The following is a 25074-nucleotide window of genomic DNA, read 5'->3' as shown; positions in this document are numbered from 1 at the left end:
CCTCCCTCCAGTTTTGTCCATTTTTTGCCTCGTGTGTTTTGAACCTCTGCCACAAGATGTGTACACGCTTAGGACCGTCATAGCTTCTGGATGGAGGGACTCCATCATCATTACAAAATGTCCCTGTTTGTCTCTGGTGGTATTCCTTCCCCTGAAGGCTACTTTTGCAATACCAGTATAGCCATTCCAGTTTTTATGAATAACGTTTCCAAGTTTTTACCTTTATCTGATTTGTGTCTTTATATTTAACGTGTGTCTCTTACACACAGCTTATAGTTGGCTTTTATTTTTCAATTCTTCCGGATGATCTCTGCCTTTTAGCTGAATTGTTTAGTTCATTTACGTTTACCATCCGAGTGTTTCCGTTACGATGCATCCATTCTGTGTTTCATTTTTCCTCCTTTTCTGCCTTTCACTGGATTAACCAAAGAAGATTAATCAAGTCAGTCTTTTTTGGTATTCTATTTTATCTCCTCTGTTGACTTGTAGACCTACTTCTTTTGTTTTATTCCTGTGAATGTGCAGTTGCTGTATGGTTTATAAAATGCATCTTGGGGCGCCTGCGTGGCGCAGTCGGTTAAGCGTCCGACTTCAGCCAGGTCACGATCTCGCGGTCCGTGAGTTCGAGCCCCGCGTGGGGCTCTGGGCTGATGGCTCAGAGCCTGGAGCCTGTTTCCGATTCTGTGTCTCCCTCTCTCTCTGCCCCTCCCCTGTTCATGCTCTGTCTCTCTCTGTCCCAAAAATAAATAAACGTTGAAAAAAAAAAATTAAAATGCATCTTTAGCTCACCACAACCTACCTCGTATTTCTGTCGCTTTGCATCTAGTGTAAAGTCATCCTTGTGACGTTACTGGCCTGTATTTTCTACATGTGTTATAAGGGGCACAATGGGTTGTTATTTTTGTTTTAAGTCTTTAAAGATACGGTGCTGGTTTCTTCTCCACATTGTTTCCCATGAGGAATGAACAGTAATTCTTAGCACTATTGCATGGTGTAGAATGTATCTTCCTTGTTTTTTTTAACATTCTTCTCTTTATATTCAATTCTTAGCAATTTGTTTGAGATAGGACTATGTACACTTTTGTGTTCATTTTGTTTCGAGTTCACTGGGGTTCTTGAACCGGTAGGTTGATATTTTTCATCAGATATGGAAACATTTTATTTTATTTTTACAGTTTATTTATTTTGAGAGAGAGAGAGAGAGAGAGAGAGAGAGAGGGAGAGAAGCCAATGCAAGCAGGGGAGGGGCAGAGAGAAAGGGAGAGAGACAGAATCCCAACAGGCCCTGCACTGTCAGCACGGAGCCTGATGTAGGGCCTGAACCCACGAACTAAGAGATCATGACCTGAGTGGAAACCAAGAGTCAGACGCTGAGCCACCCAGGTGCCCTGAATATGGAAACATTTAAAAACATAGTTTCTATTCTACAGTTTCTCCTCTTCTCCTTCTGGGATTCCAATTACATAATGTTAGATCACTTGCTATGATCCCACAGCAAGTTTTTTCATTCTCTCTTCGGCATTTTTAGCCTTTTCTTCCCCTCTGTGCCTCAGGTGTAGAGTTTCTGTTGCCCTGTTTTCAAGTTTGCTGTATATTCTGCAGGGTCCAAGTGGTTGTTAAACCCGCCTATCTGAATTTATAACTTTATATTCTCATTTTTAACATCTAGAATTTTCATTTATTTCTTGTTTCATAATCTGTTTTATCATTATGTCCATGTTTTCTTTAAATCTTTGACCTGTGAATAATGGCTGCTTTAAGGTCTTGATGTGCAGACTGTAATTTCTGGATCTGTTTCCATTGACTGTTTTTTTACCCCTTCTGGGTATGAGACAAATTGGTCAGCTTACGCACATGTCTGCTAAAATTTTTTCTTGAATTCTGGTCCTCGTGGATACCAAGTTTCTGGGTTTGATTGTCTGTAATTTGTGATAAGCTATGGCCTGGCAAACAATTTATGTATGAATAGGCCTGATCCTTTTGAAATTTATTGTTAAGGTTGGTAAGGTGCCTCTGGCGTCGCCTTTATTCTGAAGTTAGAGTAGGCCTATTCCTAAGATACAGACTTTCTGGGTCCCTAACTCAGTGAAGTCTCTCCAGTGTGGCTAGTTTAAACTCCAGCATCTCAGCCCTATGTGTCATCTGCACCTTCTCAGGTCACAGTCCCGTGGCAGCTGCTCTCTGCTCAGCTCTCGGGGTCCTGCCTGCGTGAGCGCAATTTAGTATCTAGCCACGCCCTGTGTAGTTCCCCTCGGCCTCCGTCCTCTCAGATCGCAGACCTCAACAGCCCTGAACTCTGATGTCTGCCTCCCCCCCCCCCGCTCTGGTGCAGCTGCCGGGCTCTGAGCTCCAACCTGCCGTCCACGCTGCGTAAGGTGCGTCCAGGCAAAAAGCCAGAGCGGTCATGAGGTTTAGCTCCCGAGTTGATCTTCCACGAGGGTCATCCTGAGCCACCTGTTCCAATGTCTACAAACAGTTGCAAACATCTCCTCACACCTTGTAACTGTTTAACATTTTTGCTGCCATGTGTAATGTGTTACTTTCCACATACCTGACGACCGATCCGAATGCGCCGAAGCCAGATGAGAAGGGATTAATTACAGATGGGCAGCGATTTAGGATTTATTGGAAGGAGCAGTCATGGGGCACCCTGTCCACAAATAAGACTTCAAGTACGCCCCCCAGGTCTTGTTGTATGAAATATTAGAATTTTATAAGCAATAGCTGTGGGGCCGAATCCTTACTTTGCAAAAGAATCCTTCCTTTGCTTTGCGGGACTAGCTACAAGGAAACACCGTTCTCACAAGACTCATTGGAAGGTGGCTGGGGGAAGAAGAGGTAGGCAGCGGGTGGCCGAGCCCAGATCCCCAAGTTTAGACGTTGCTTCCAGTGATGCTGTTGGTCAGGAATGAAGTCAGTGTGCCCCCAACGTGTGGTATCACATGCACGAGCGTCTAGGGCCGACAGCAAGGCCACGGCAAAGCGAGGGCCACGGAGGGGTAAAGTGCGAAGACGTGGTCCTCCTTGGCACCCAGCCGCCCATAAGAAACTTGAATGCTTTGAGCCGGAATGCAAAGTCAGAAGCTCCATCAGAGGCCAGGCAGGGCGTGAGCCAGGAGAGAGCAGCACAGTGTCAAACAAACATTCCAGAAGACTCCGTAGGGGAGTGAATAGGCACACGGCATCTCTGCAGACGGTGAGCGCTGGGTTAGAAGGGCACCGGCCGGTGCGTGTTTGTGTGTCACCCAGGGAGCTCATTAAAACGCAGACTCTGAGTCAGAACGTCGAAGAAGAGGTCTGGAGAGCTGCAGGTCCGACCAGCTCCAGGTGGTGCCGATGCCATGGGCGCCCAGGCGGCATTGATCTCTGAGGGATTTCAGCCCAGGAGCCCGGACGGTTCCTCACGGGGGAGATCACCCGATGCTTGTGGTGGAGAGGAGACCACGGTGCTAAATGCGGTAAATGGGGACGAGGGCATTGGGTGGACACAGCATAGCGCGCCCGCGACATATAATCCCTAAAGCCGGCTGCACCTGTTGGGGCTGACGGTTGCACCTGAGGGGGTTCAGGCTCCAGCATCCCAGAAATCTCGGCCGTGACCCTAGGGGAATTCCCCGCAGAGCCACAGGGCGCTGAAACATGCACTGTTCCTACTTATTCAAGAACTCAAATGCCAGAAGAATGGCAATACGCTTCAATTTAAAAAAAAAAAAAAAAGGCAAGAAAGAAAACAACCCTCAAAACTCTATTACCTTCTGCCATAAACTTTTTTCTGGAGTATGATATTGTGTGCCTTCACTGCAAACTAAGTCTGAAGTTGCATGCTGTAGATTCCGTCCGGAGGGAGCGTGGCTCACATCTAACAGGTATTCGTGTTTGGGAAGTCCGTGCGTGGACACGTGCGTGGCCATGACCTCTGCACGTGGGAAGGACATATCCTCGCGTGGCGCGTGCACACCTGGATTTTAGACAAGGTGACGCACGACACATTTTGGTTGATGTTCACGTGACTTCAGCACCGACCTGTGGACCGAGTTTTTTGTGTTTTAACTTCAGCTTCTTGGATGGCGCTTGAAATACTCCATTTCTTCTCAACAGCACCTCGGAGCGTAGTGAGTTCTGGACTTTGGATTTAACTAACAAACTCGTACAAGGATGGTGATAACGCAGGCTCCCATTCCCTAAGCGCCGGCTATATCCCAGGCACGTGCTCTAGAAATACATTTAATCATCGCTAACATTCCACCCGCCGTGGGCATTATGCCTAGATAAACTGTTTCCAGATTATTTATAGATTCCCATTTTACAAAACATAAACCGAGGCCCCGGGGTGGTTGGAGGAGCGAGGAGTTGGGCTTCTAGTGTTCGGTCAAGTGCGAATACCCCCATGTTGTTCTGCCACTGATGTCCCGTGATGCAGAGTAACAGGGCTCTTTCTAAGCACTGATGTTTCCAGCTTTTTTCCAGGCCCTCCCTCCTGCTGTGGAGATGAGCCAGGCCAGAGAGCCCAGGACTTCCCACCAGCCCAGAGGGGACATCTGACCCACTTCCCGTTCTCTGAGCCAGCGGCCCCCTGTCCTTCCAGGTCAGAGGCTGTCGATGGCTCTCCGGGCCTCAGGGGACCTGGCCAAGGGCAGGGGGCGAGGCAAGAGTTAACAGGGCCGCAGGCTCTGTGTACTGTGGGCGTTCTCTTCTGCTCTGTGTCCTCAGGCCGGCTTCCATGGCGACTTCATTAGCAGCAAGCTGCTAATTAAATTTCATATTTATGGTCGGAAAATAAAATCATTGGACCTTTTTGAAATAGGATTTTATGAGTTTTAGCTCTGGCGCTGACTCAGCAGTCAAGGGCCCGCGCTGTTTAGATGTACGGCTTCAAGGCGGAGATAAATAGAACAAATAACACGGGGGAAGAGGTTGAATCCTGCGTCCTTGGGCGGGCCCGAACACGTTTCGGGGCCTTGGCGGGGCAGACCCGGGCCTCTGGGTGTGGCTGGGTTGCCAGGGCCCCAGTCCAATGTGGGTGTGTTTTGGGTCCAGGGTCACCGAGCCCCCGCAAGGCTGTTTTTGTTGCAGAGTGGGATGGGCTGTGTGTGTGTGTGTGTGTGTGTGTGTGTGTGTGTGTGTGTGTTCTTGCCATACTAGAAAAATCGCTCTTTGTCTGCAGCTCAGACTCCAGCCTCACAGGGTGTGTGTGCAGGAAGCTCTCGGATCCTACTTCCTTTCACGTGTCACTTAGCGACTGGCCGTGAGAACTCAGCTCCTTCCACCCTGCGATGCCCGCACCCCTTGTGCTGTGCCCCTGGTGGGCCCAGTGGGCATGTCCTCATCCAGGCCGGGAAAAACTCACGCCCACTGCGTTCTGGTGTGTCCGGCGGGGAGGCTCTGAGCATCCTGGGGGTGGAAGGACGTCAGGGGCATCGGGCTCTACCCTGCAGTCTGCTCGGACGCCCTTTCTCATAAAGGACGAGGCGGTTTCCCTCAGCTCGGTTCTGGTGGGTTTATCTCCTCCCGGAAGGATCCGTTTCTCCGGAGTGTTGGAAAGTCCAGTGTGCGGAAGTCAAGGAGACCGGGCTCGGTCCCCGAGCCTCCCTCCCCCCACCGCCCCGTGGGGTCCGGGCCCTGCCGTCCACACCCTCTTCTGCAGCGTGGGGGGTAAGGCGACCTATCCCCCGGGGCGCCTGAGAGCAACCTGAGAGAATGCACACCAAGGGCCCGGCCGAGTCCCCGCGTGGCAGGCGCTGGGCCTTCCGTCCGTGACTAGCTTCCCTCCCACGAGCACTTCATTCTGCCTCGGCACGTCCATTCACAAACTGTGAAACAACAGCGTGGGTGGCCCAAGCGGCACCAGAGACCCCTCGGGAACCCGTTGCCTTGTGCTGCGACCACCCGCGAGGGGGCTTCCTTTCCACTGATTTGCTCCGGAGTCGGAAGCCGTCCCTCAGTCGATGTGATGCCCGTGGCGGGGCAGGTGGAGGGCGGGCCTGGCCCGGCGAGGGACACACACGAGCCCGCCGTCTATCCCACGCGGAGCCGGGCCATTAACCCTTCCTGCCGCTGCCCGAGTGCTGTGGGCTGCACTCTGCGACCCCCCCCCCACCCACCCAATTCTGGTGTGAAAGCCCTAAGCCCCTGGGGTGGGGGGGCGGGTATTGGAGGCAGAGCCTCTGGGAGGAAATTAGGGTTGGATGAAGTCGTGAGGGCGGGGCCTCGTGATGGGATTAGGGGTCTCGTAGGAAGAGGACGAGGCAGGGCTCTCTCGTTGTGAGCACACACCAAGGACAGCCCACGTGAGGACACCACGGAAGGGCGGCCATCCGCGGACCCGGAGGAGATCTCTCACCGGACACGGGATCTGCTGGCACCTTGAGCTCGGACTTCCCAGGCTGCAGGACAGAGAGAAACGAACACCAGTTGTCTAAGCCGTCCGGCCGGAGGTGTTTTGCGGACGGAGACACGGTGTGACCTCAGGCAAGTCCCCCGATTTCTCTGAGCCTCGGCTTCCTGGCGGTCACGGCGGCGGCCACGCGGGACCGCTGGGGGGTTGAGGGTGTGCCAGCAAGGAAGGCTTCCCTGCCGTGGTGCTCACGTAGGGCACCGCTTCCAGAACCAAAGGACGAGGGAGGACAAGGATCTGGCTGTCCCTGAGGGGCTCTCCTGCAGACCGCCCCCCGCCCAGAGAGGAGACACGCGTCCCCTCCTTCCTCCTCTTTTCAGCTCAAGCCACCAGTTAGGCCGTCAGCACCTGGAACGTAGGAGCGTGACCGCGAGATGCCAGAACCCTTAATGTCCTCAGAAAGGAGGCTGTCGCTCCGAGCGGAGCACGGCGGGGCCAACCCCGGTGGCCGGCCACGTGCACACGCTGGGCTCCCGTCTTCCAAGCATCACTTCATCCTCACACCCCGTGAGGCGGCACTCCCGTCGTCCCCATGTGACTGGAGAGACTGAGGCCTCAGGGGATGCCCTGCGGTCCTGCCAGCCGCACCAGAGGCTGACCCGAGCCGGTCCGTGGCCCCCTGACCTTAGGCTTCTGCTTGGCTGTGGAGGACGGGAGCACAAAGGGAAGACGGGGGCCGGTGGTCAGTTCTGAGGGGCGGCCACCCCCCGCTCCTGAAGGCTGAGCCCTGCCGGCAGCCCCCTGCCCCTCCCCCTCCCCCTCTCCCTCCAGCCCTTCGGTCTGGGCAAGAAGTCCCCAGGGTGCAGCCCCCAGGGACCTCGCGGCCCCCTCTTGCTCCCGTGAAGTCTGCTCATTCAGCTCTCCCCAGACCCAGCTTTTCGACCTCCGTCTCCCTGCCAGCCTCTCGCCGAATCAGGGTCCCGTCCCGCCCAGTCGCCACGTGGCCCTGTAGTAGCCTGGCTGCGGAGTCCTGCCCACCGCCCTGCTGGGTCCTGTCCGGAGGGGCCCAGGAGGAGAGCCCATGAGGGGTGGGCAGTCAGGGAGAGCTTCCCGTGGGAGGAGGCGCCGGTGACGGAGGGCTTGGAGGCCCGATAGGAGTTTGGCTAGGAGACGTGCTGCGGGCCGCTCGCTTCACGTGAGCTGCCGTAACAAAATACCACAGGCCTCGCAAACTACCATGAACAGGTTCGCTCGAAAGAAAAGAGACATATTCTCACAATCCTAGGGGCCAGCGGTCTGAAATCAAGGTGGGAACAAGGCAGGGCCCCCTTCCTCCGGAGACTCCAGGAAAGGATCCTCCCGACTCTTGCGGGTCTCGTGGCCCCCAAGTTCCACGGCCCGTGGCCACCTCCCCCACCTCTGCTTCCATAGTCACGTGGCCGTCTTCCCTTGTGTCTCTGTGTGTGTCACTGACTCAAGCCCCGCCCTAATCCAGGGAGACCTCCGCTTCGGTGCGTCTGCAGACCCCCCGTTTCCAGATACGGTCGCATTCTGAAGAGGGGGGGCCCTGTCCAGCCCAGCGCACCGCGGGGGGCATCAGCGGATGACAGCTTCAGAGAGAGGGAGAGGCAGGAGCCGGGGCCCTGTGAAGGGACCGTGTCACCCCTCCATGAGCAGAAGGCCGACGCGGGTGCAGAGGTGCGGGACTAGGAAAACAGGGCGACGGTCGCTTACGGAGCTGGGCGAGCACCAACCACGTGACCCAGCAGCCCTGAGCCTTGGCGCTTCTCCCAAAGAGGTGACGGCACCCGTCCACGCGAAGATTCGTCCAAGAATGTCCCAACAGGGGAAACTGGGAATCCACCCGCAATGCCCACCAACAGGTGAAGGGATAAACTGTGGGACGCGCATCAGCGGCGACGCTCTGTCACCGGGACCAGCCAGTGACGTGCACAGCCAGTGCCCCGAGGTACTGAGGCAGCAAGCCAGGCCCCGAACAGCGCGTGCTCTGCTCCTTCGGTTTTCTGTCACAGAAATCACAGTCCTGGTGGCCACTGGCGTGGGTGCACGGCACGGAAAGGGCCGTGAAGGAACCCCTGGGGTGCTGGCCACGCTCCGCTTCTCCGTGGGTCATAGGGCGTCTTCTTTCCCCAACTCCTTGAACGGTGTCCTTGAGATGCACGCGGCTCACTGATGCTACCGCAATAGTTTAGGAAAGGAGAGGGGGCCGTAAGTTCTCTGGCCACCGGTACAGGCGGGGACACAGGAATCAGGCCGCGGTGGAGTCGGACCGTGGCGCCCAGGCGGAGCCACTGGTGTCCAGCTGTGCAGGGACCGGGGTGGGGGTGGGGGACGTTGCAGCTTCTAGGAAGGGGCGGGGCTGACCTCCCAGGCGTGTGCCTACATCACCTGGATCCATCCGCCCACGGCTTCCGTTCCCCTATTTCCCGAGAGGACACGGCCCTCTGCTCCCCCAGGGGAATGGGGTGGTGGGAGCTCACCGCGGGGTGAGAGGGCAGAGGAGACACGGGTGGTCAGGGAGGAGCCGGGTCAGTGCCCCACCGTGGATGCCGGCCTGCGTCGAGCAGAAGAGAGTAGCAGTGTGTTTGGCTCGGGGCAGCTGGGTGTGAGGCTTGTGGAACATCTTCCCTGGAACATTCTAGGCCCCGCGCTTCCCGCCTGCGGCCTTCCCCCTCGGTGCAGTTCGTAGTCAGGGGACCGTGGTCTCCTGGGCGAGGTCGGGCACAGCAGGAAGAGAGAGCAGGACTGACGCCAGGCTCCTGCCCGATCCTCCCTCCCCTCCTGCACCCCCTCCCCCCTGCGCCCCAGAGGCAGACGCGACCCTGCCTGCCAGAGAGAGCACGGTCCCCTTGGCGAGTGTCTCAGCCTCCCCCCCCCCGTAGAAAGTCACCCACAGACTCTGCTCAGAACAAAAATAAAAAGGGAAGTATGGCAGCGCCCCCACCCCCCACCTCTGCCCCTAAAAATAGAGGCGGCCTCCCAGTGGGGTGTTGTGTGGGCTTCCGGGAGAGGCCGCGGTTCCGTGCAGCATCAGCATGTTCTGGGGGCCTGGCAGGCAGCGCGCTGGAGGAGAGGGGGTCTGAGGGGACCACGGAGGGACCCCAGGCAGACCCAGGACAGAGCTGGTTGCAAACATGTGAGTATATTCTCCAACCGGCAGGTCCTTTAGCTCCGAGACACGTGTGCGCTGAGCTAGCAAAGCCCCAGCGGGAGCCGTGTGGGCCGGCTGGGGGGGGGGTGCCGTAAGCCCCGCGCCCCCCACCCTACCCCCTTGCTTCGTCCACACTGTGTGTCTCATGGCTCCACACACGCTCCCTTTCATTTCTTAATTTCTTAAACAACACGGTCGACTCTCAAACAGCCGGTGCCGGGGCGACTAGTTTATGCTGTCACTTTGATTGCACAGAGCGTGGAACTGAGCCCAGAGAAGGCCCCTCCGTAAATGCCTGATGATTGATTTGGACCAGAACGCTCGCATTTTTATGTGCTGGCTTCTCGAACTTTCTTCTGATGGAGGACAGTGCCCAGCGTGGAGGAGCGGGCGTGAGAGCACAGAATGTGCTCTTGTTGGGGGCAGTGAGGTGCCCGAGGCCCCCCGCTGGAATTGTCTGCGGCGTCTGTCCCTGCAGGCCGGGCCCTTGCCTTTATGTGAGGCTCACAGCCCCGCAGCCCTCCCCGGGGTACCCTGCAGACGATCCTTCCTTCCGAGGTTTAAGATTCCGTGTGCAAAGAAAGGAGCCTGGTGCTAACTGTCCCACAGCTGACCCAAGGCCCGGCCCCTGCCCACAGGCATATGTGGAGAGACGGAGACACTGGAGCCCCGAGCCCAGCGGGAGACTTTGACCAGAACCCCGGGGAGAAAAGGCAGAGTGCAGTGTGAACGGCTTTTCAAGGAGCAGAAGGAACAGGGCCCGAGGGAAAGCGCCCCCCTCCTCCCCCCCCCCCCCGCCCCCTGCATCTCCTGGAGGTCTCAGAGACACTTCCTCATTTCCTCCTGAAGCACTTCAGGAACCCAATAAGCCCTGCAGGGTCGAAACTGCAGGCCTCGGGCGGCTTGGGCTTATGAGAAGCTGTCCTCTGCTTCCAGGAGGTCACGCTGACATCACGGGTTCGAAGAAGTCCGCGAGGTCTCAGGGGCACCCTTTAAAACGAGAGACCACGTAAGGTCGCGGGTGTCTCCAGTCACACAGCGGAGAGCGTCCCTCGGTGGAGCGGGTCCCATGAAGGCCGGCCTGGCCTACGACACGGCTGGGTAGCGCCTGGCGGGCGGCCTTCGAGCCTGGCTTTGCAGAGCTCCCCACACGCAGGCACAGAGCCCACCCCCGACCCACTGCTGCCGACACTTGCTCCCAAGCCTCAAGTCCGCACTGATCTGCGGTGTCTGGGTGCAGTTTGGACGGGGCGCCTTACGTAATGATCGGTGATTCCAGCCATTTGGCACAAGCCAAAGGAGAAAAAAAAAAAAAAAAGTCTCCTGGCTGGCATCTGATTTTATGAGCTTTTGCTTTCATGGCAAGAAGCGAGAGATGATCTCTGGGCGTAGAGATCCCCACATTCCCGGGCCTGCTGCTCTCGGAAAGCATTTCCATTGCACCGTGTAGGGAGCACAGGACATCAGAAAACCAGGGGCTCGTGTGCACCAGGGCCTGGACACCCCCCCCCCGCCCCCAACCCCAACAGGCTCATTTAAAGACACTCTTACGTAATAGATCAGTAAGAAGGAGAGACACAGGACGGGACTCTCTCTTCAGCAGCAAAATCGGAGTGTCCGGAGATGTTTGGTAACAGTCTCATCCCCGCCCCCCTTCTGGTGCTCAGATAACGTGGAAAATGTGAGTCTCGGTGTTTCCACGTTTCAAGCTGCCTGGCGGCTTTAAAACAGGTGAGCTGACCTACGGGAAATCACTCAAGTTCACGTGCTCCTTGCCACGGCCTCAGGAGCCCCCGCCCCCCCACCCCGGGGACTGACCCAGGGACACTAACACGGAAGCAGCCCTCCCAGACCAGACCCCGCTTTCCCTTTCCCACCCCCGCCCACCCCCTCCCTGCTCGGCTGTGTCTTGCTTCATTTCTCTTCCCTTCCCTCGCCGTGCACCTGCGGGCACTAAATAAAACTCTGAGTTCCTGTGCCTTTTTCTCAGCCCGTGTCCTCGCTTCAGACCTCACACCCCGCCTCCTTTTGCTGCGTCCGCCTCCCTTGTGCCTTTTCCTGGACGCGCAGCCCGCAGACGTCACTCCTGAATTCCACGCTTCCCCGAGCCCAGGGTTGACTGACCCCCCCCCCCACCCCGGGGTGGGGGTGAGGGGCGCATGCACCTGCCTCGCCCGTGGGGCCCCTCTCGTGTCTCCATCTGAGAGCCAGGCTGTGTCAGGGCTGGGGTTAGTGTTGGTTCGGGACCAGCCGCTCACGTGTTCCAGAAATTGGAGCTTTCTATCTGTTTGATCAGATTTGGTTGAGGGAAGTGAAATTCACGTAATGTTCACCCCCCACCTTAAAGTGAACAATTCACTGGTGTTTAGCACGCTCACGGGGCTGTACAGCCCAGTTCCGAAGCACGTCCCTTGCCCCGAAAATAAAGCCCCGTATACCTCAGCGGCCGCCCCTCCGTGTCTGCCGGCCCCCAGCCCCTGGCCGCCACCCACCTGCTGTCTCTCTGTGGGCTTCCCTCCTCTGGGCATTTGAAGGTATCCTGCCGCTCGTGGCCTTTCGAGTCTGGTTTCTTCCGCTCCGTGTGGCGTTTGCAAGGTCTGTCCGTGTTGTAGCACGGATCAGCGCCCCGTTCCGTCTCGTGGCTGAATAGTATTCCGTCGCACGTATAAATGTCTTCATTTTAAGAGTCACTGGCTTCGAGGGCTCACGGCTGCCGGGACTGGGAAGGGGAGCGGGGCGCAGGGAGGTGGGAGGGGGGAACCTTGCTGGGCTTCTCGATGCAGCACCCAGCAGAAGCAACCTGCGACGGGGGTCTCGGCCCACCGCCTTGGCCCGCCCCGCCGTCCGTGCAGCCCCGCGGAGGAAGCTGTTTATTTTGCAGTTAATTAGGAGTAAAGAGACCCTTCCTGAGTCCTTTCCTCCTTCTCTGTCTCCCTCCCAGAAGCCTGTTTAATTGGACGTACAGACTTACTCTGGTCCTGACCTAGCGGATGCCCAGTGAACGCATTTTAACTAACCATCCCCCCCCCCCCCCCGCCCCCGCCGGCCATCTCTTGGCAGAATGCTCCGGGACAGGAAATCTGACCCGTTTGAATTTCACTCCTGTGCCCGCCCAGCCTGGCGTGGAACGCGGGTTGTTACGCGTGGTATCGGGGGTGCCGGATGCGGGCACCGTGCTTTATCCTTCCCCAAAGGTCTGCGGTAAGTGGCGACATTACGAGACGCACAGAAGGAGGGGAATGGACTAACTCGGGCATCTGGAACCCCCACAAACTGGGTCATTGGTCCCAGAAGGATCGGGACGCGGTGCTTTGCCCCGGGGCCCTTCCTGAGCGAGCGGTGTGCCAAGTGTGGTCAGACACGGCCCCTGTTGTGCTCCCGTCGCACTTGAAACTAACGCCCACTGACGCGTCCTGCAGCTTCCCCTCAGCGTCCCGACTGTCCCTTTTCTCCCGGGACCGTGAGCTCGGTCTAGCGTAATCCTAGGTGAGGTGACTGGAGCCCCCCAGCGTGACACGCTGAGTTTGCCGAGGGTCTCTTTCCAGCCTTGCTGTGCGACCGCGAGCGTCAGACTCTGCCCCCCTCCGCCCCTGCCGTCTGTGGTGGGTTGTGTTACTGAGTCACTCCGTCCCCTCCTCTGATGTCGAATGAGTGCCCACGGCACAAGAGGCACGGAAGCGTCGTGCCCCGCTTCGTCCAGGAGCGCGTCCCCTGAAGGTCAGCTGGTGACCTTTCACAACGAGGGAGTGAAGCCCTCCGCGTAAGTCCGGAAGATGCTGGCTGGTGTGGGTTATCGGTTTTCAAAGAATTAGGATTCCAGACTGAACCGAATTCCCGTGCACCACCGGCTAGAACAGGCTGTCCTTGGTGATGCAGAAGGTCCTTCGGGCTGGAGTCGGGGGGAGGGCGGGGGCAGGGGGCACATTGCGAGAAGAGATGGCCGCCGTCACACTGATGCCACATTCGGGAACGCCAGCAAATGAAAGAGTCCTTCTTCCCGACAGAGTGCAGGACCAGCTGGCTTTTCTGCAGCTCACCCGGCTGGGGTGGTTTGTGACCAGATAGCTCCGTCCCCGCAGGTCACAGATTGGAGGGACGTAGACTGTAGACTTCTAATCTGTGACTGATGGAGAGGCCAAGACAGATGGGCGCTCGGGTCCAAATGGCAGGCGCAGCAGAACGAGCCGGGTGCAAACGAAGGGCGTGTGATCCCGTCAGCTGGCTGTCGTGGCGAAAACCCTCAGCACGCGGCAGACAGAAAGGTCTTCCCCGCTGAAGGGAGGAAGCTGAAACGAGGAAAAGACAGCCGGCGCTTATGCCCCGGAAATCGGTCACTTCGTGAATGTTAAATGCCCATTTGTGCGAGAGACTGGCTGGGGCGCGGGGCGTCCGAGGAAGTAAGAGAGGGGCCCCTCCCGGAGGCCGTGAGCAGCACGGCGGGCTCGGCGAGAGAGATGCTAACGACGCCCGGTGGGCGAGTCGCAAACCAGAAGCCCGGACACAAGGCTCGAAGGCAGATCTTTGACATTTTGCTCGAAGTTCTGCCCGTGCAGGTGGTTATACGGGGCGTCCAGGCAGACCCCTCGTTTCCATCTCGAGTTTCCCGTTGGCTTCTGAGTGATCAAGTGCCTGCTCTATGCACGGTAGCAGCCCTAAGGTGTTAGAGGTGCTTGTGCAACTCTGCAGACCAAGAAATGGGGCTCAGAGAGGTTAAGCCACGTGCCTCAAGCCGCACAGCAGTAAGTGGCAGAGCATGAGCTCACATCCAGGACCCTCCCTTCGGCACCGTGTGCTTTCCACTGGGACGCACACTGTTGCCTCCTTATTCAGAGGTTTGTTGGCATGGCTCTCTTTTTAGAGTCGAATTTCCGTGATCCTGTGGCCACAGCCCCCATCTTCTTGGGGTGGGGATGCCACTTCTCACCAAGGAGCGCGGTGTACCTTAACCTCGCAAGGACCTTCCTTGCGGGCGGGTCCCTCCAGCGGGAACCCCGGCCGCGCAGCGCTGCAGGTCTACACCGAAGGAGTCTGTAGAGACCGCCTGTCTGTCTGTCCTGCTGCCTGCAAATCTGCCCAGGGAACCGATGTCGGAGAAAGTACTGCTCTGACCTCAAGCCCCAAATACCTCAGGGTAAAAATAGGAAGGTCTGAGGCCCGGATCACAGCTGAGGCTGCTGCTTCCTGCCCCGGGGTCTCGGCCAGACCTGAAGGCCTTTTGAGAAGAAGTCTCCACAAGCCCCGTGCAGCCCCCCCGGGGAAAGCCAGAGCCTCAGGCCCCCGAGTGGCCGCCCTCCCAAGCGGATTTCACTCCCTGATCTCACTCGCCGGTGCTCTGCGCGGACGCGGGTGGAAGCAGCGGAAAGCCGGGTCCAGAAACACGCCGCCCGCAACACCCCGTCTCCGTCCCCGTGGGAGGAACCCTGAAATCTGCCTCTTTCTGGACCAACCCGCTCGGGGATCGAGATCGTCGGCAGAGTTCTTTTCACACGGGGAAGCGTGTTTCGAGGTGTCACTGCCTTGACCGGTTCCCTTGACATTTCACAAACTAGACGGCCCCACCGCGACAGATGCATCTTAAGCTGTTTACCACGTCGATTCTGAGTGTGTTTTCGGTGCGCCTTAGAAACGCAGAGGAGAGAGACCAGTTCGCCTGGCTGCTGGGGCCTCAAAGCAAGCTTGTGAGGCTGCCGACCAGCCTTCCTCCCCCTCTTCCTCCCCGGCCCGGCCTCCACCGCTTCGTCCCATGGACCATCGTCCCCACTTTGCTCTGGACACCCCTGAATTTGTCACCTGTGTCTTCTCACAAGGACAGTCTTCTCCCCGCTGAACCTCCTTGCTGTGAGCTCCTGCTTTTTCCTACTCCTGTCTTTCACAGCTAATGCCTGTTGACTCACACGAGACCCGAGTGAGCAGGGTTCCCTCTGTCCTGCTCGAGTCCGCCCTGAAGTGTCCTCATTCCCAAACCTCACAGACGTTCCCCCTAGAGAGACGTGCAGAGGCCGGTGGGCCCCCCGCGCCCTCCATTCTAACCTGGGCTCGTGCTCCTGGGGGTTCTGGGGCCAGCCAGAGGGACGAGGAGGAGGAGAAGGGGAAGATTCACGGTCCGGATGTGGCTCCCATAGAACCTTCCCGTCTAGTTCCTGCTCTCCGGGTGGGGCTCTTACTTCATGACGCTGGTGACCTTTCCTATGAAATGCAAGGGCCCAACCCTTTCGCTCGGTAGGTCCTCGCCCCACCCACTCACACGCCAGCCCCAGGAGCAGGATTGTGTGTAGGGCAGTGTCCTCTGTCCAGTTTCTTCCCTCCCAGACCGCCTCCCCAACTCCCCAGATCAAAGAGTAGCTCGTGCTTTCCTCCCACCTCTCCTGTGCTAGAATTACATCTCCCCACGACGCACGCACCAAAATGCACGCTCCGCGTCCTGCTTTGGGCCACCCGTGCGTAGCAGAAACCCCACGCGTCCGGGCCGGACTCTGGAAGGACACTTCGTTCGTTCGCTCTCTGGGCAGCGCTCACCCTGTGCCGCGGTGTGCTGGAGACTCACGGGTGGGCACAACGCAAGCCCTCTCCAGGAACTCACAGCGGGCGTGCAAAGGAGTGACAGCAAAACCGGGTTAAAAGTACGGGAACGTTGGTCCATTCTGCAGCAGGGACCTGTGTCCCGCTGGGAGGGGTCTGGCAGGGTGGCCGCCTGGGCTGAGTGTGGCGCCTTCTGTCACCAGGTGCTTCTTGGGTAGCAGACTACTCAGTACAGGTCTGTGACAACGAAATGTTCTTATCATAATACCTTAGGTCATTAGAGTGTTTGTTTAGCAGTCGTTTATTGAACAGCCGCTACGTGCTGGCACGACAGCAAACCCAGCCTTGACGTGAGGCGTTCAGAGGGACCGTGGACTCTCCAAGCTTCCCCAACCCAGATAATCCGATGAAGATTCTGCCAATGGAAAGAAGTCCACCGGGCCCCCGGGGGAAGCGAAGGGTCTGTCCTTGAAAGCACAGAAGACTGCTGAACCAGAATCAGCTGGAGGTCTTGGTGACATAACGGTCCCCGTGGCAAAGGCGATTTGCTGACCAGGCTTCCGAGGCAAGAGCGGGAGACAACGGTATTTCATTGTCACCAAGGTCTCCCCCCGCCCCCCACCCCGGCCAGCCCCACAGCAAAGCCACACTTGGGTTTGGTCCCGCCGTGGCTCCCGGAGACCATCACAGCTGACAGTCGGCTGCGTGCACGGCTCTGGAATCCGAATGGAACAAAAGCTCATAGAGAGCCAATGGGATAAATTGACACACGTTTCAGAACAATTCGAATCTGTCATTCCTAATTGTGCATCTTTCAAATGCTTCTCTGCGGTCGTGGGAGGGAAATGAGAGCTGGAGGGAAAGCAGTGTCCTTCGGTAACGCGGGAGGTGGGCATCCTTGCAAAGATTGTGGCCTCCGTGCACGTCGGGACCGGCTGTAGAAGTTGGGACGGGAGACGGGCCTGGGGATGGGGGAGGGGGTGATGCTTGCCACGGTTTCGGTCTCTGCTTTCAGTAAGCGTGCCGTGCGCCCCACCGCCCCCCAGCCCTGACTTCGGATGCTTACACCCCCTTCCTAGAAGATACCAGGTCGAGACATTTTTATTGCACAGAAAAAACCATTGGCCCTTTGCCCGCATCACCTGAAAGTCGGTGGATGGGCGCAGCGCCTTGAGGAGCTCCGGGTGTGAATACAGGGGTCCTGGTCCCCGAGGAGGTGGTCGGGGGAGGCTGGCGGCACCCGGGGTGGCAGCGAGGAGCTTGGCTGTCACGAGGGCGGGCTCCTGGGGAATAACGAGGGCTGACTGAGAGAAGAGAGAGATTCTAGTGGGCGTGGCAGAGGCTGGAGTATGTGACTGGAGACCGAAAAGTGAGGGGCCCGGCCCAGGATCCGAGGCAGGACCGCGCCGGGCAGAGGAGACGAATCGCCCAGCCCGTGTGCCGCGAGCCAGGAACATCATCTGTTAGCATTTCCTGGGCTGCTCCTTACCTCCTCGTGCGCCACTGACCGTGCAGAGGGCCTCGTGCTCCCCCTCCCCGTGGCTCTCTGTACACGGGCTGTACGTGTCAGCCCTTACTGACCTCCTGCTTACTCTGGTTTTGTATCTAGAAAAAAAGAAACCGGAGCAAATAGAAAAGACAGTTGCTCAGAGAGTGGGGCTCAGAAGGCTGTGGCTGGGATCGATAAGACTTTCTTAGAAAGCTTGGATCTTACTTGTTTAAAACAAAATCGGAGTTTTGTGTAAAAGGGATACTAGTGATTTTATTCTTCTCATGAACCAAGAACTCAAAGGTTAGCTTGGGCCCAAAAATGCTTGTGGCGTCCTAGGAATCCATACATAGAATGTGGCCTGTTGTCCTCACGCTCACAAGATGGCTGCTGAGTCAGAGCATTGCATCCACATTCCAGGTAGGAAGACAGGGACAAATAAAAGGCTCTTCTCCCCTGATTCCGCCACCCACCCCTCAAAGAGCCCTTCTAAATGCCTCCAGAAACTTCCACTTACATCTCCTTGGCCAGAATCGTGTCACATAGGCATCTCTACTTACCAGAGAGGCTGCAAGCACCGTTTTTCAACGGGCACAGGAGTGCTCCCCACAAAACGGGGGCTCTGTCAATAGGTAGGAGAGAACGCATGTTAGGTCGGCCGCCACTGCAAATTTAAAACAATTTGTAGGAATGGGGACTTTGGAGGAGGGGGGGTGCGGATGAGCCCCACGGGAGGGCACGGCTCTGGTCCCTTTCCATAAAGCCTTGTGTCCAGGGCCACAGACACATAGGTGGCTGGACCAGGGTCTCTTCAGTCCTTCCGCACAGGCCGTAGATCAGCCTTTTAAATAATTTTTCCTTTTTTTTTTTTTTTTTGCCAGAAGTCCTTTCGGTTAAATGGAGGTTTCTTTGGAATAATTAAACCTTCTGTCTCAAGCCTCTCACTCTGGCCATCCAGGCGAATCCATTAACCAGAGATGCATTTATGCACCTGCCTGCTGACCCCCTTCTGGTTCCAGAGCTTTTGCCCCAGGGCAGCTCTTGGAGAGAGAGGAGGAGCCTGTGCCACAAAGACAGCTCTTTTCCGAAGGGCTGGGCACTCCCTGGGTTTGGTATAATAACAACCTCGTTGCTTATTTTTATTCGGGCTCTGATTTTTATTCATTCACCCAACAGATACATTCTGGAGCAGCCGTAGCTGCTCTTAAGAGTGAGCACCCATGCTGAGTCGCGTGGGAGACGAGGCAGACCCGTGGCAGGGAGCAGAACCTCCCTGAACCTCTTCTGTAAAATAGGCTAGGGGTATGTGCCTTCAAAATGAGGGCGTAAGGCAGTAAAGAAAGATACGGAGCCCAGGAAGCAAGGAACCTAATCGGTCAGCTTCGATGCTTAGTAAATGTTGGTTGCGATGACTGCAGGTTTAACTAGGATCGGGTGACTTGGAGTCCGGGGGGCTGAGTTGGAAACTCGGCTCTGCCGCTCCGTGCCTGTGGGATCTCACCCCTTTACGTAACGCTCTGATCCTGCCCCCTCCTCGTAAAGCGGGGATGTGAAAACCTGCCTACGGAGCTCCTGGGAAGCGACATGACATCTGTCAAGCTCCCAGAGACTGTCGGCACTTCCGGTTTACGAAGAGGTGAGCTGTCTGGGAAAGAGATCGAGTGTCTTAAGTGTTCAGACAATGGAGGTAACTGTTGGATTCTTTTTTTTTTTTTAATGTTTATTTTTGAGAGAGACAGAGACAGACCACGAGCAGGGGAGGGGCAGAGAGAGAGGGAGACACAGAACCCGAAGCAGGCTCCAGGCTCCGAGCTGTCAATACAGAGCCTGACGGGGGGCTCGAACCCACAAACTGTGAGATCATGACCTGAGCTGAAGTCAGATGCCCAACCGACTGAGCCACCCAGGTGCCCCGTAACCGTTTGATTCTTGATACTTGAATGTATTGCCCATATTTCCAATTATTGACATGTTATTTTTTTTTCTTTTTTTTGCCAAGATCATACACATCACGCAGAGTTGAAATGTAAGGTAGGCTTGTAATAAAAACATCACTCCCCAACCTAGTCATCACCGTCTCCAGGTCCTAATCCCCAGAAGCAGCTACTCCTACGTCTTCTCCATTGTTGTGTTTTCTTCCGCCATGTGCCTCCCTATTTCTAAGCGATCGGTTTGCATTGCTGTTTACCCACATAGCCATTCGAAGGCATTATTTATTACATGAGACATACTCTTAGGTAGATGAGCATTTAGCCCTCTTTTCTGAGTACCGTACTCCGTGCATGTCCCTTTCTTTCATTCTGTCAGTGCATTTAGATCACAGTTTTATGTGTTACATTATTGTCATTTCGTAATACTGTTTATGTTGAGGCGTGTTGTATGCTGTGAGTGTTTCTTATCTTTTTGCTTTTCTCCTGGAGTTAATATTGCCTTTTTTTTTCATTTGTTGAGGTTTTTTTTTTTTTATGTGCCTAGCCTTCATTATTTTTCCGTCTCACAGTCCTGTTATTTGCCTACCAAAATCATTTCCTAAATTATGAAATATATCATGACCATTCCATTTCTGCCCTGGTCACCTCCCTCTAGTGGCCTCTCTGTGATCCTGCCATAATCTTGGCCAGCTACCTCTTGCCCCGTCTCTCTCATCCTGGAATTTTCCTTGCTGCTTTGTCCAATTAGATTTTCTGTTTCCTGAGTTGCATACATTCCTGTTTATTGTTTTATTCCCTCATTTTACCAGAGCATACCCACTAGGAGCTTCTTGGGAAAGGGTGCATGGGAGATAAATGTTCAGAGTCTTTGCCTTTCTGAAAATAATATCGTTTTATTTTCACGCCTCATAGTCTGGGGATGGGGGTAGTAGAATTCTAGGCCAAAGAGTATTTTCCATCACAAATGTGAAGCCGTTGCCTCATCGACTCCCAGCTCCCAGTATCGCAATCGAAAATGCCAAACTTACTTCTAGTCCTTTGTACGTGACCTGATGTTTCTGAAAACTTTGAGGGTCTTATTTCCTTATGGCCTGAAATTTCACAACAATGTTCTGAGCAGGTTCTTTCTTCTCTGATTGTCCTGAGGACCCAAAGGGCCATTGAAATCTGAAGACCCCTGTGCTCACGTCTGGAGAATCCCCCAATATGACTCCTCTGATAACTTCACCCCTTTACATCATATCCCCACAGACGAGATAAGAAAGGAAACATAACCTCTGCACTCTCTTCGCAGGATTTCTAGTTACTGGCTGTTAAGCCTAAATTAACCTCCTTTTCCCTGCCCTATCTTGTCTGTCTTCTCTGTATTGACTTTTTCGAAGATTTCCTCAACGTTATCTTTCAAACTTTCTGTTGGTAAATGTCTGGCACTTTCATTGCTACGAACTCTTCCTTGTTCTTTGTTCCTTTTTCATAGCATCCTACTATCGTTTTGTGGATTCAGTATCTTTTTTCATCTCAACGGATTTTGATTATCAGGATGTGGGTGGCTTTTTTTTTTCTTAAGTTTTCTCTTATTCTGCGCATTGTCCGCTTCCCGCAGGTTCTTTGTATCCACTCGTCTCTCGATCTCTTCCTTTCGCATGAAGACTTACCTCCAACACCAAGCGATCCTTGGCTTGGCTCTCTGTTTATTCTCAACTTTTTTTTGTTTTGTTTTGTTTTGTTTTTATTTATTTATTTTTTTTGGGGGGGACAGAGAGAGACAGAGCATGAACGGGGGAGGGGCAGAGAGAGAGGGAGACACAGAATCGGAAACAGGCTCCAGGCTCCGAGCCATCAGCCCAGAGCCTGACGCGGGGCTCGAACTCACGGACCGCGAGATCGTGACCTGAGCTGAAGTCGGACGCTTAACCGACTGCGCCACCTAGGCGCCCCATGTTTATTCTTACGTAGGAGGCGACACAGTGGTGTGGCTTGTCGATTAAACAGCTTCACTGTAGGCAAATGGGCTCTGACTGTGTTTGAATAAGACGCTAATAACGCACCAATGAGTTGATTCCTTTTTTGAGACGCAGTATAGCTCTTCTTCACCCTGAGCCCATAGCTGCCATCTTAGAACTCGGTTTCCGTTCCGTCTGAAGTTTCCACGTGACAGTGGTATTTCAGGGAGCTTGTGTACTTATGCTTCCGGTTACAGTCCTTCTCCAAGTAAAGTTTTATTTTGTAAGAAGCAGTTGTAGGCGCCGTTTGGCAATAAGAGTCCGTCAGAGAAACTCGGGTCCAAGTCCTGACTCTGAACCCCTCCCACGTTTGGTTTTCTTGGCTATAAAATGGTGAGGATAGGAGCAATAATAAAGTGCCACCCAGCTCAGAGAGTTTTTGAGGTTTATCGGTTGCGCTCAGCAAGTGCCTGGCACACGGTTAGTCGTCTGTAAGCATCAGGGATGATGTTTCTGCCAGTGGAATGTTACACCGATACGGTAGTCTCTCAAGAGACGTATCCTATCAGTTTTCCCGACCTTACGACCCAAGTTCTTGAGGGTGTAATCAGAATTCTAACAGCAGAAATAGAAAGTTCAGCCTCAGTGCTGGTTGGCTCGTGTCTCACTTTTTCCAACCTGTGTTGACACGTTGGGTGCTTTTACAGCCCCGGGCGAATCTGTTCTCCCTTTCTTGCCATTAGAAGCCTTCTTACAGCTAATTTTGTAAAAAGCCTCTTCTTCTGATTGTGAAAGAAATGCGTGTTCTCTTGCTCTTAAATGCCGATGCGGAGAAGTAGAATTTCCGTCCGCCTCTGCTCGTGGGCCTGCGGGCCGCCTGCTGCCCTCCGCCGGGGCGCTGGACCCCGAAGGTCACCTGCCGCCCCCAGCCTTCGCCCGGTGGCGCGTCCGTCTCCCGGCCCAGCCGCGGAGTAGGGAGGCCACGAGCAGACGAAGGGGGTGGGGTCCTCCGGAGAAGCAAGTCACTGCCACCTCCCCGGGGCCCGGGGCCCGTGACAGCTCACTCCGATCCAAGCTGACACCCGACAAGAACAGCTTCTATCAGCCCCGGGAGATCTGGTGTCACCTGTGATTAATTCTCAAAGCCGAAACCAAGCATGTTCCTGATTAAACAGTGATGTCCCAGGGTCCCTGTCACCGCTGACTAAGAGCGGTCAGTGAAGGAGCAGCTGCCTGAAGCCCCGACCGCAGGGATCTCAGCAGCTGCGGGGCCGGGCGTCAGCACCCCCCCCACCTCACCTTCTCAGGGGTCGTGCCTCCCCTTGCCCCCTGCCCGGCCTTCCTCCCCGGGGCTCCCGGAGTGACTGAGCCAGGCATGTGCGACGGCCTGGTCAGTCTCTGTAAGGAGCACCACCTTGGGGAAATCAGAGAGCGTGCCGTGCTCCCACCCAGACCCACGGTGTAGGGGGGCTGAAGACATAACTCACGGCGAAGGGAGCTCTCGGGGGCTCGGAATGTGGTTTGCTGCTCTTGACCTAATGAATTAGTGGCCGATTAGAGCATCTCCACTCTGCAAACACTCCTATCAAAGGAGGACCTTCCTCCCTGGCCAAGACTAACCCCGAGGCCACTGCCTGCCCTTCTCCCCACCCCCAGATGTCCTGGGACGCGTGGCCACTGGCCTTCCAGGCTGGCCGTGGCCCAGAACAGAAACGCTTCCTGGCCGCGGTCCCCTGCGTCACTGTCACCTGCAGAGACGTCACCGGGGATTTCCTCACCTTTTCTTCCAAAGTGGGGCATCTCTCTGATCCTTGAGTGGTTCTCTCTGTCCAACCTCCGCCCCTGTGCTAAGTCAGATTATCTTTCCTTGTATAGATTCCGGCCATCACAGCTCTAGACCCAGAGGAAGACTGGCTCGGGGAAGGACGGGCGCCATCCCAGAGGAGTGGAAGTTGGACCTCCGTAACGGGACGGCGGCCACCGTCCACTGAGCACCGACCACATGCCAGGTACTTTGCTTGTGTTGCGTCCGGTGTATGAAATACAAAGCGAGGCTTAGCTGAGACTTGACAGGGATGCCGTGGGGGGAGGTTCTAGGCAGAGGGAGGTGCAGCGAGCCTGGTTTGGTGAAGAACCGGGGAAGGACTGGCCGGCCTGAGACGCGATTGAGAGAAGCCGCTGGGAGCCAGCGGGAGGCAAACCGTGCAGGGCCTGGGGGCCAAGATCGAGACTTTGAACTTCACTCTAACAGCAAGAGGGGGCCTCCTGGTAAGCGTTTCAGGCGAATGAGGGGAGGGGAGGCGAGACCAGCAGCTGCCACAGACTTTGTCCACGGGCAGGGCATCCCTCTGTCTTGTGAAAAAGTGAGCGGAGGGGCCCTTCCTGTAACACCCGGCCCAGGAACCTTGACCTTGCTTTTCCCGCTGTTTGTAAAAAGACTGATGCGATCTAGGGTTTGACTGAGGAGTGGGGGCAGGGCTGGCACCAGTGCTGGCCGTGACTGACGGGGGCAGGGGACCATCCGGCACGATGGGCTGTCGGGGCCTCGCGTCCGAGGGTGCGTTTCTGGGCAGGCTGTTTTCAAGGAAACTGCCCCGGCTGGACACCAGCTGCTGGATTCATTCCAGAAAACCAGGCTGAGTCAGGCTGAGTTATAGCGAGATGTGTGGGAAGGAAATACATCTGAAATTGTGTCCACGATTGTTTTTTCTTAGAGGCTAGCGACACTGTCCGTGTGTTTTGCCCAAGAAGTACTGTGTGTGTGTGTGTGTGTGTGTGTGTGTGTGTGACAATGATGAAATGGACACGGGTCCCCAGCTAAGCCGCACCCCAGTCCCCAGCATCACCAGCGTCCCCGGGGCGTCCCTGGGCGTCCCAGCCGCTGTGCTGCCCTCGCCAGGGGAGCTGCCACTCTGGTTTTGACCAGCTCCTGGCTCCTCCGTGTGCTTTCGCTGGATCTCCTTGACCGCGTGGTCTAGTTGTGTATGGTTTAGAGACGTATGTGGACAGGGTTGCTTCGGGTGTGCTCTGTAACCTGCCGCTTTGCTCCGTGTCCCGACCCGAGGTTTGTCCACGTTGATGGGCGTGGCCTTTTCCTTCCGCTCCCACCACTGTCACGTGTGGCAACAGCCCCTCTCCTGCATGGGGACGTCGGTGTGCTTTCTGGGGTCTGGATGCACAACGCAGACCAGCCCTGCGCAAGCCTGCTGACGTACCAGCTGGTTTCTCTAGGGGTCGATCCGAGGAGGGAAGCCTGGGTCGTGTGGCACATGCATCCAACCTCCTACTAGGTCAGGTCTGCCTGTTTTCCAATCCCGAAATGTATTTCAGCCACTACGAGATGCCGTGGCGGGGGGGGGGGGGGGGGGGGAGTCACCGCTCACCTTGGTCTCTGGCCCTCGGGTGGGAACGCGTGGGCAGAGTCACGATTCCTAATTGTGGGGGATACCATTCAGTCCAGACGACTTGTCTGCAGACCCGGGATGATCTCACCCCCCTCTGGGTTGCTAGGACAATAGAAGGAGGTGACAGGTACGGGGCCTGGCACACAGCAGCAGCCCAGCCTGGGGGGCGCTTCGGTCCCTCTGGCAGGGTCCCCCCGCCTCCTCCGCAGTCCTCCTTGCACCCCTGCAGCTGTCCGTGCAGGCGGCTGGCTCGCACGGCCACACTCGGTGCCTCATACGGGC

The 25074-nt window shown here is 56.0% G+C and overlaps 1 protein-coding gene across 5 annotated transcripts in view; it reads left to right on the top strand.

The window, feature by feature from the left end:
- CARD11 (caspase recruitment domain family member 11) overlaps nucleotides 1-25074 on the top strand; it is a 117396-nt gene that overhangs the window by 45406 nt on the left and 46916 nt on the right. For 2 of the 5 annotated variants that reach the window (XM_047089057.1, XM_047089062.1), the window contains exon 2: nucleotides 23264-23397. In XM_047089057.1, the coding sequence (XP_046945013.1) occupies nucleotides 23391-23397 (7 nt within the window). In that variant the 5' untranslated portion in view covers nucleotides 23264-23390. Of the gene's footprint in view, nucleotides 1-9385; nucleotides 9492-9594; nucleotides 11238-23263; nucleotides 23398-25074 lie in introns of those variants that run through there. The other 3 variants (XM_047089059.1, XM_047089058.1, XM_047089061.1) reach the window with 3 other exon arrangements.

This window comes from Lynx rufus, unplaced genomic scaffold, assembly GCF_022079265.1.
Source record: "Lynx rufus isolate CCGP_SWC_20201006 ecotype Redwood Valley unplaced genomic scaffold, mLynRuf1.p SCAF_27, whole genome shotgun sequence".
Taxonomy (NCBI): domain Eukaryota; kingdom Metazoa; phylum Chordata; class Mammalia; order Carnivora; family Felidae; genus Lynx; species Lynx rufus.
This window is presented reverse-complemented; position numbering and strand designations above follow the sequence as displayed.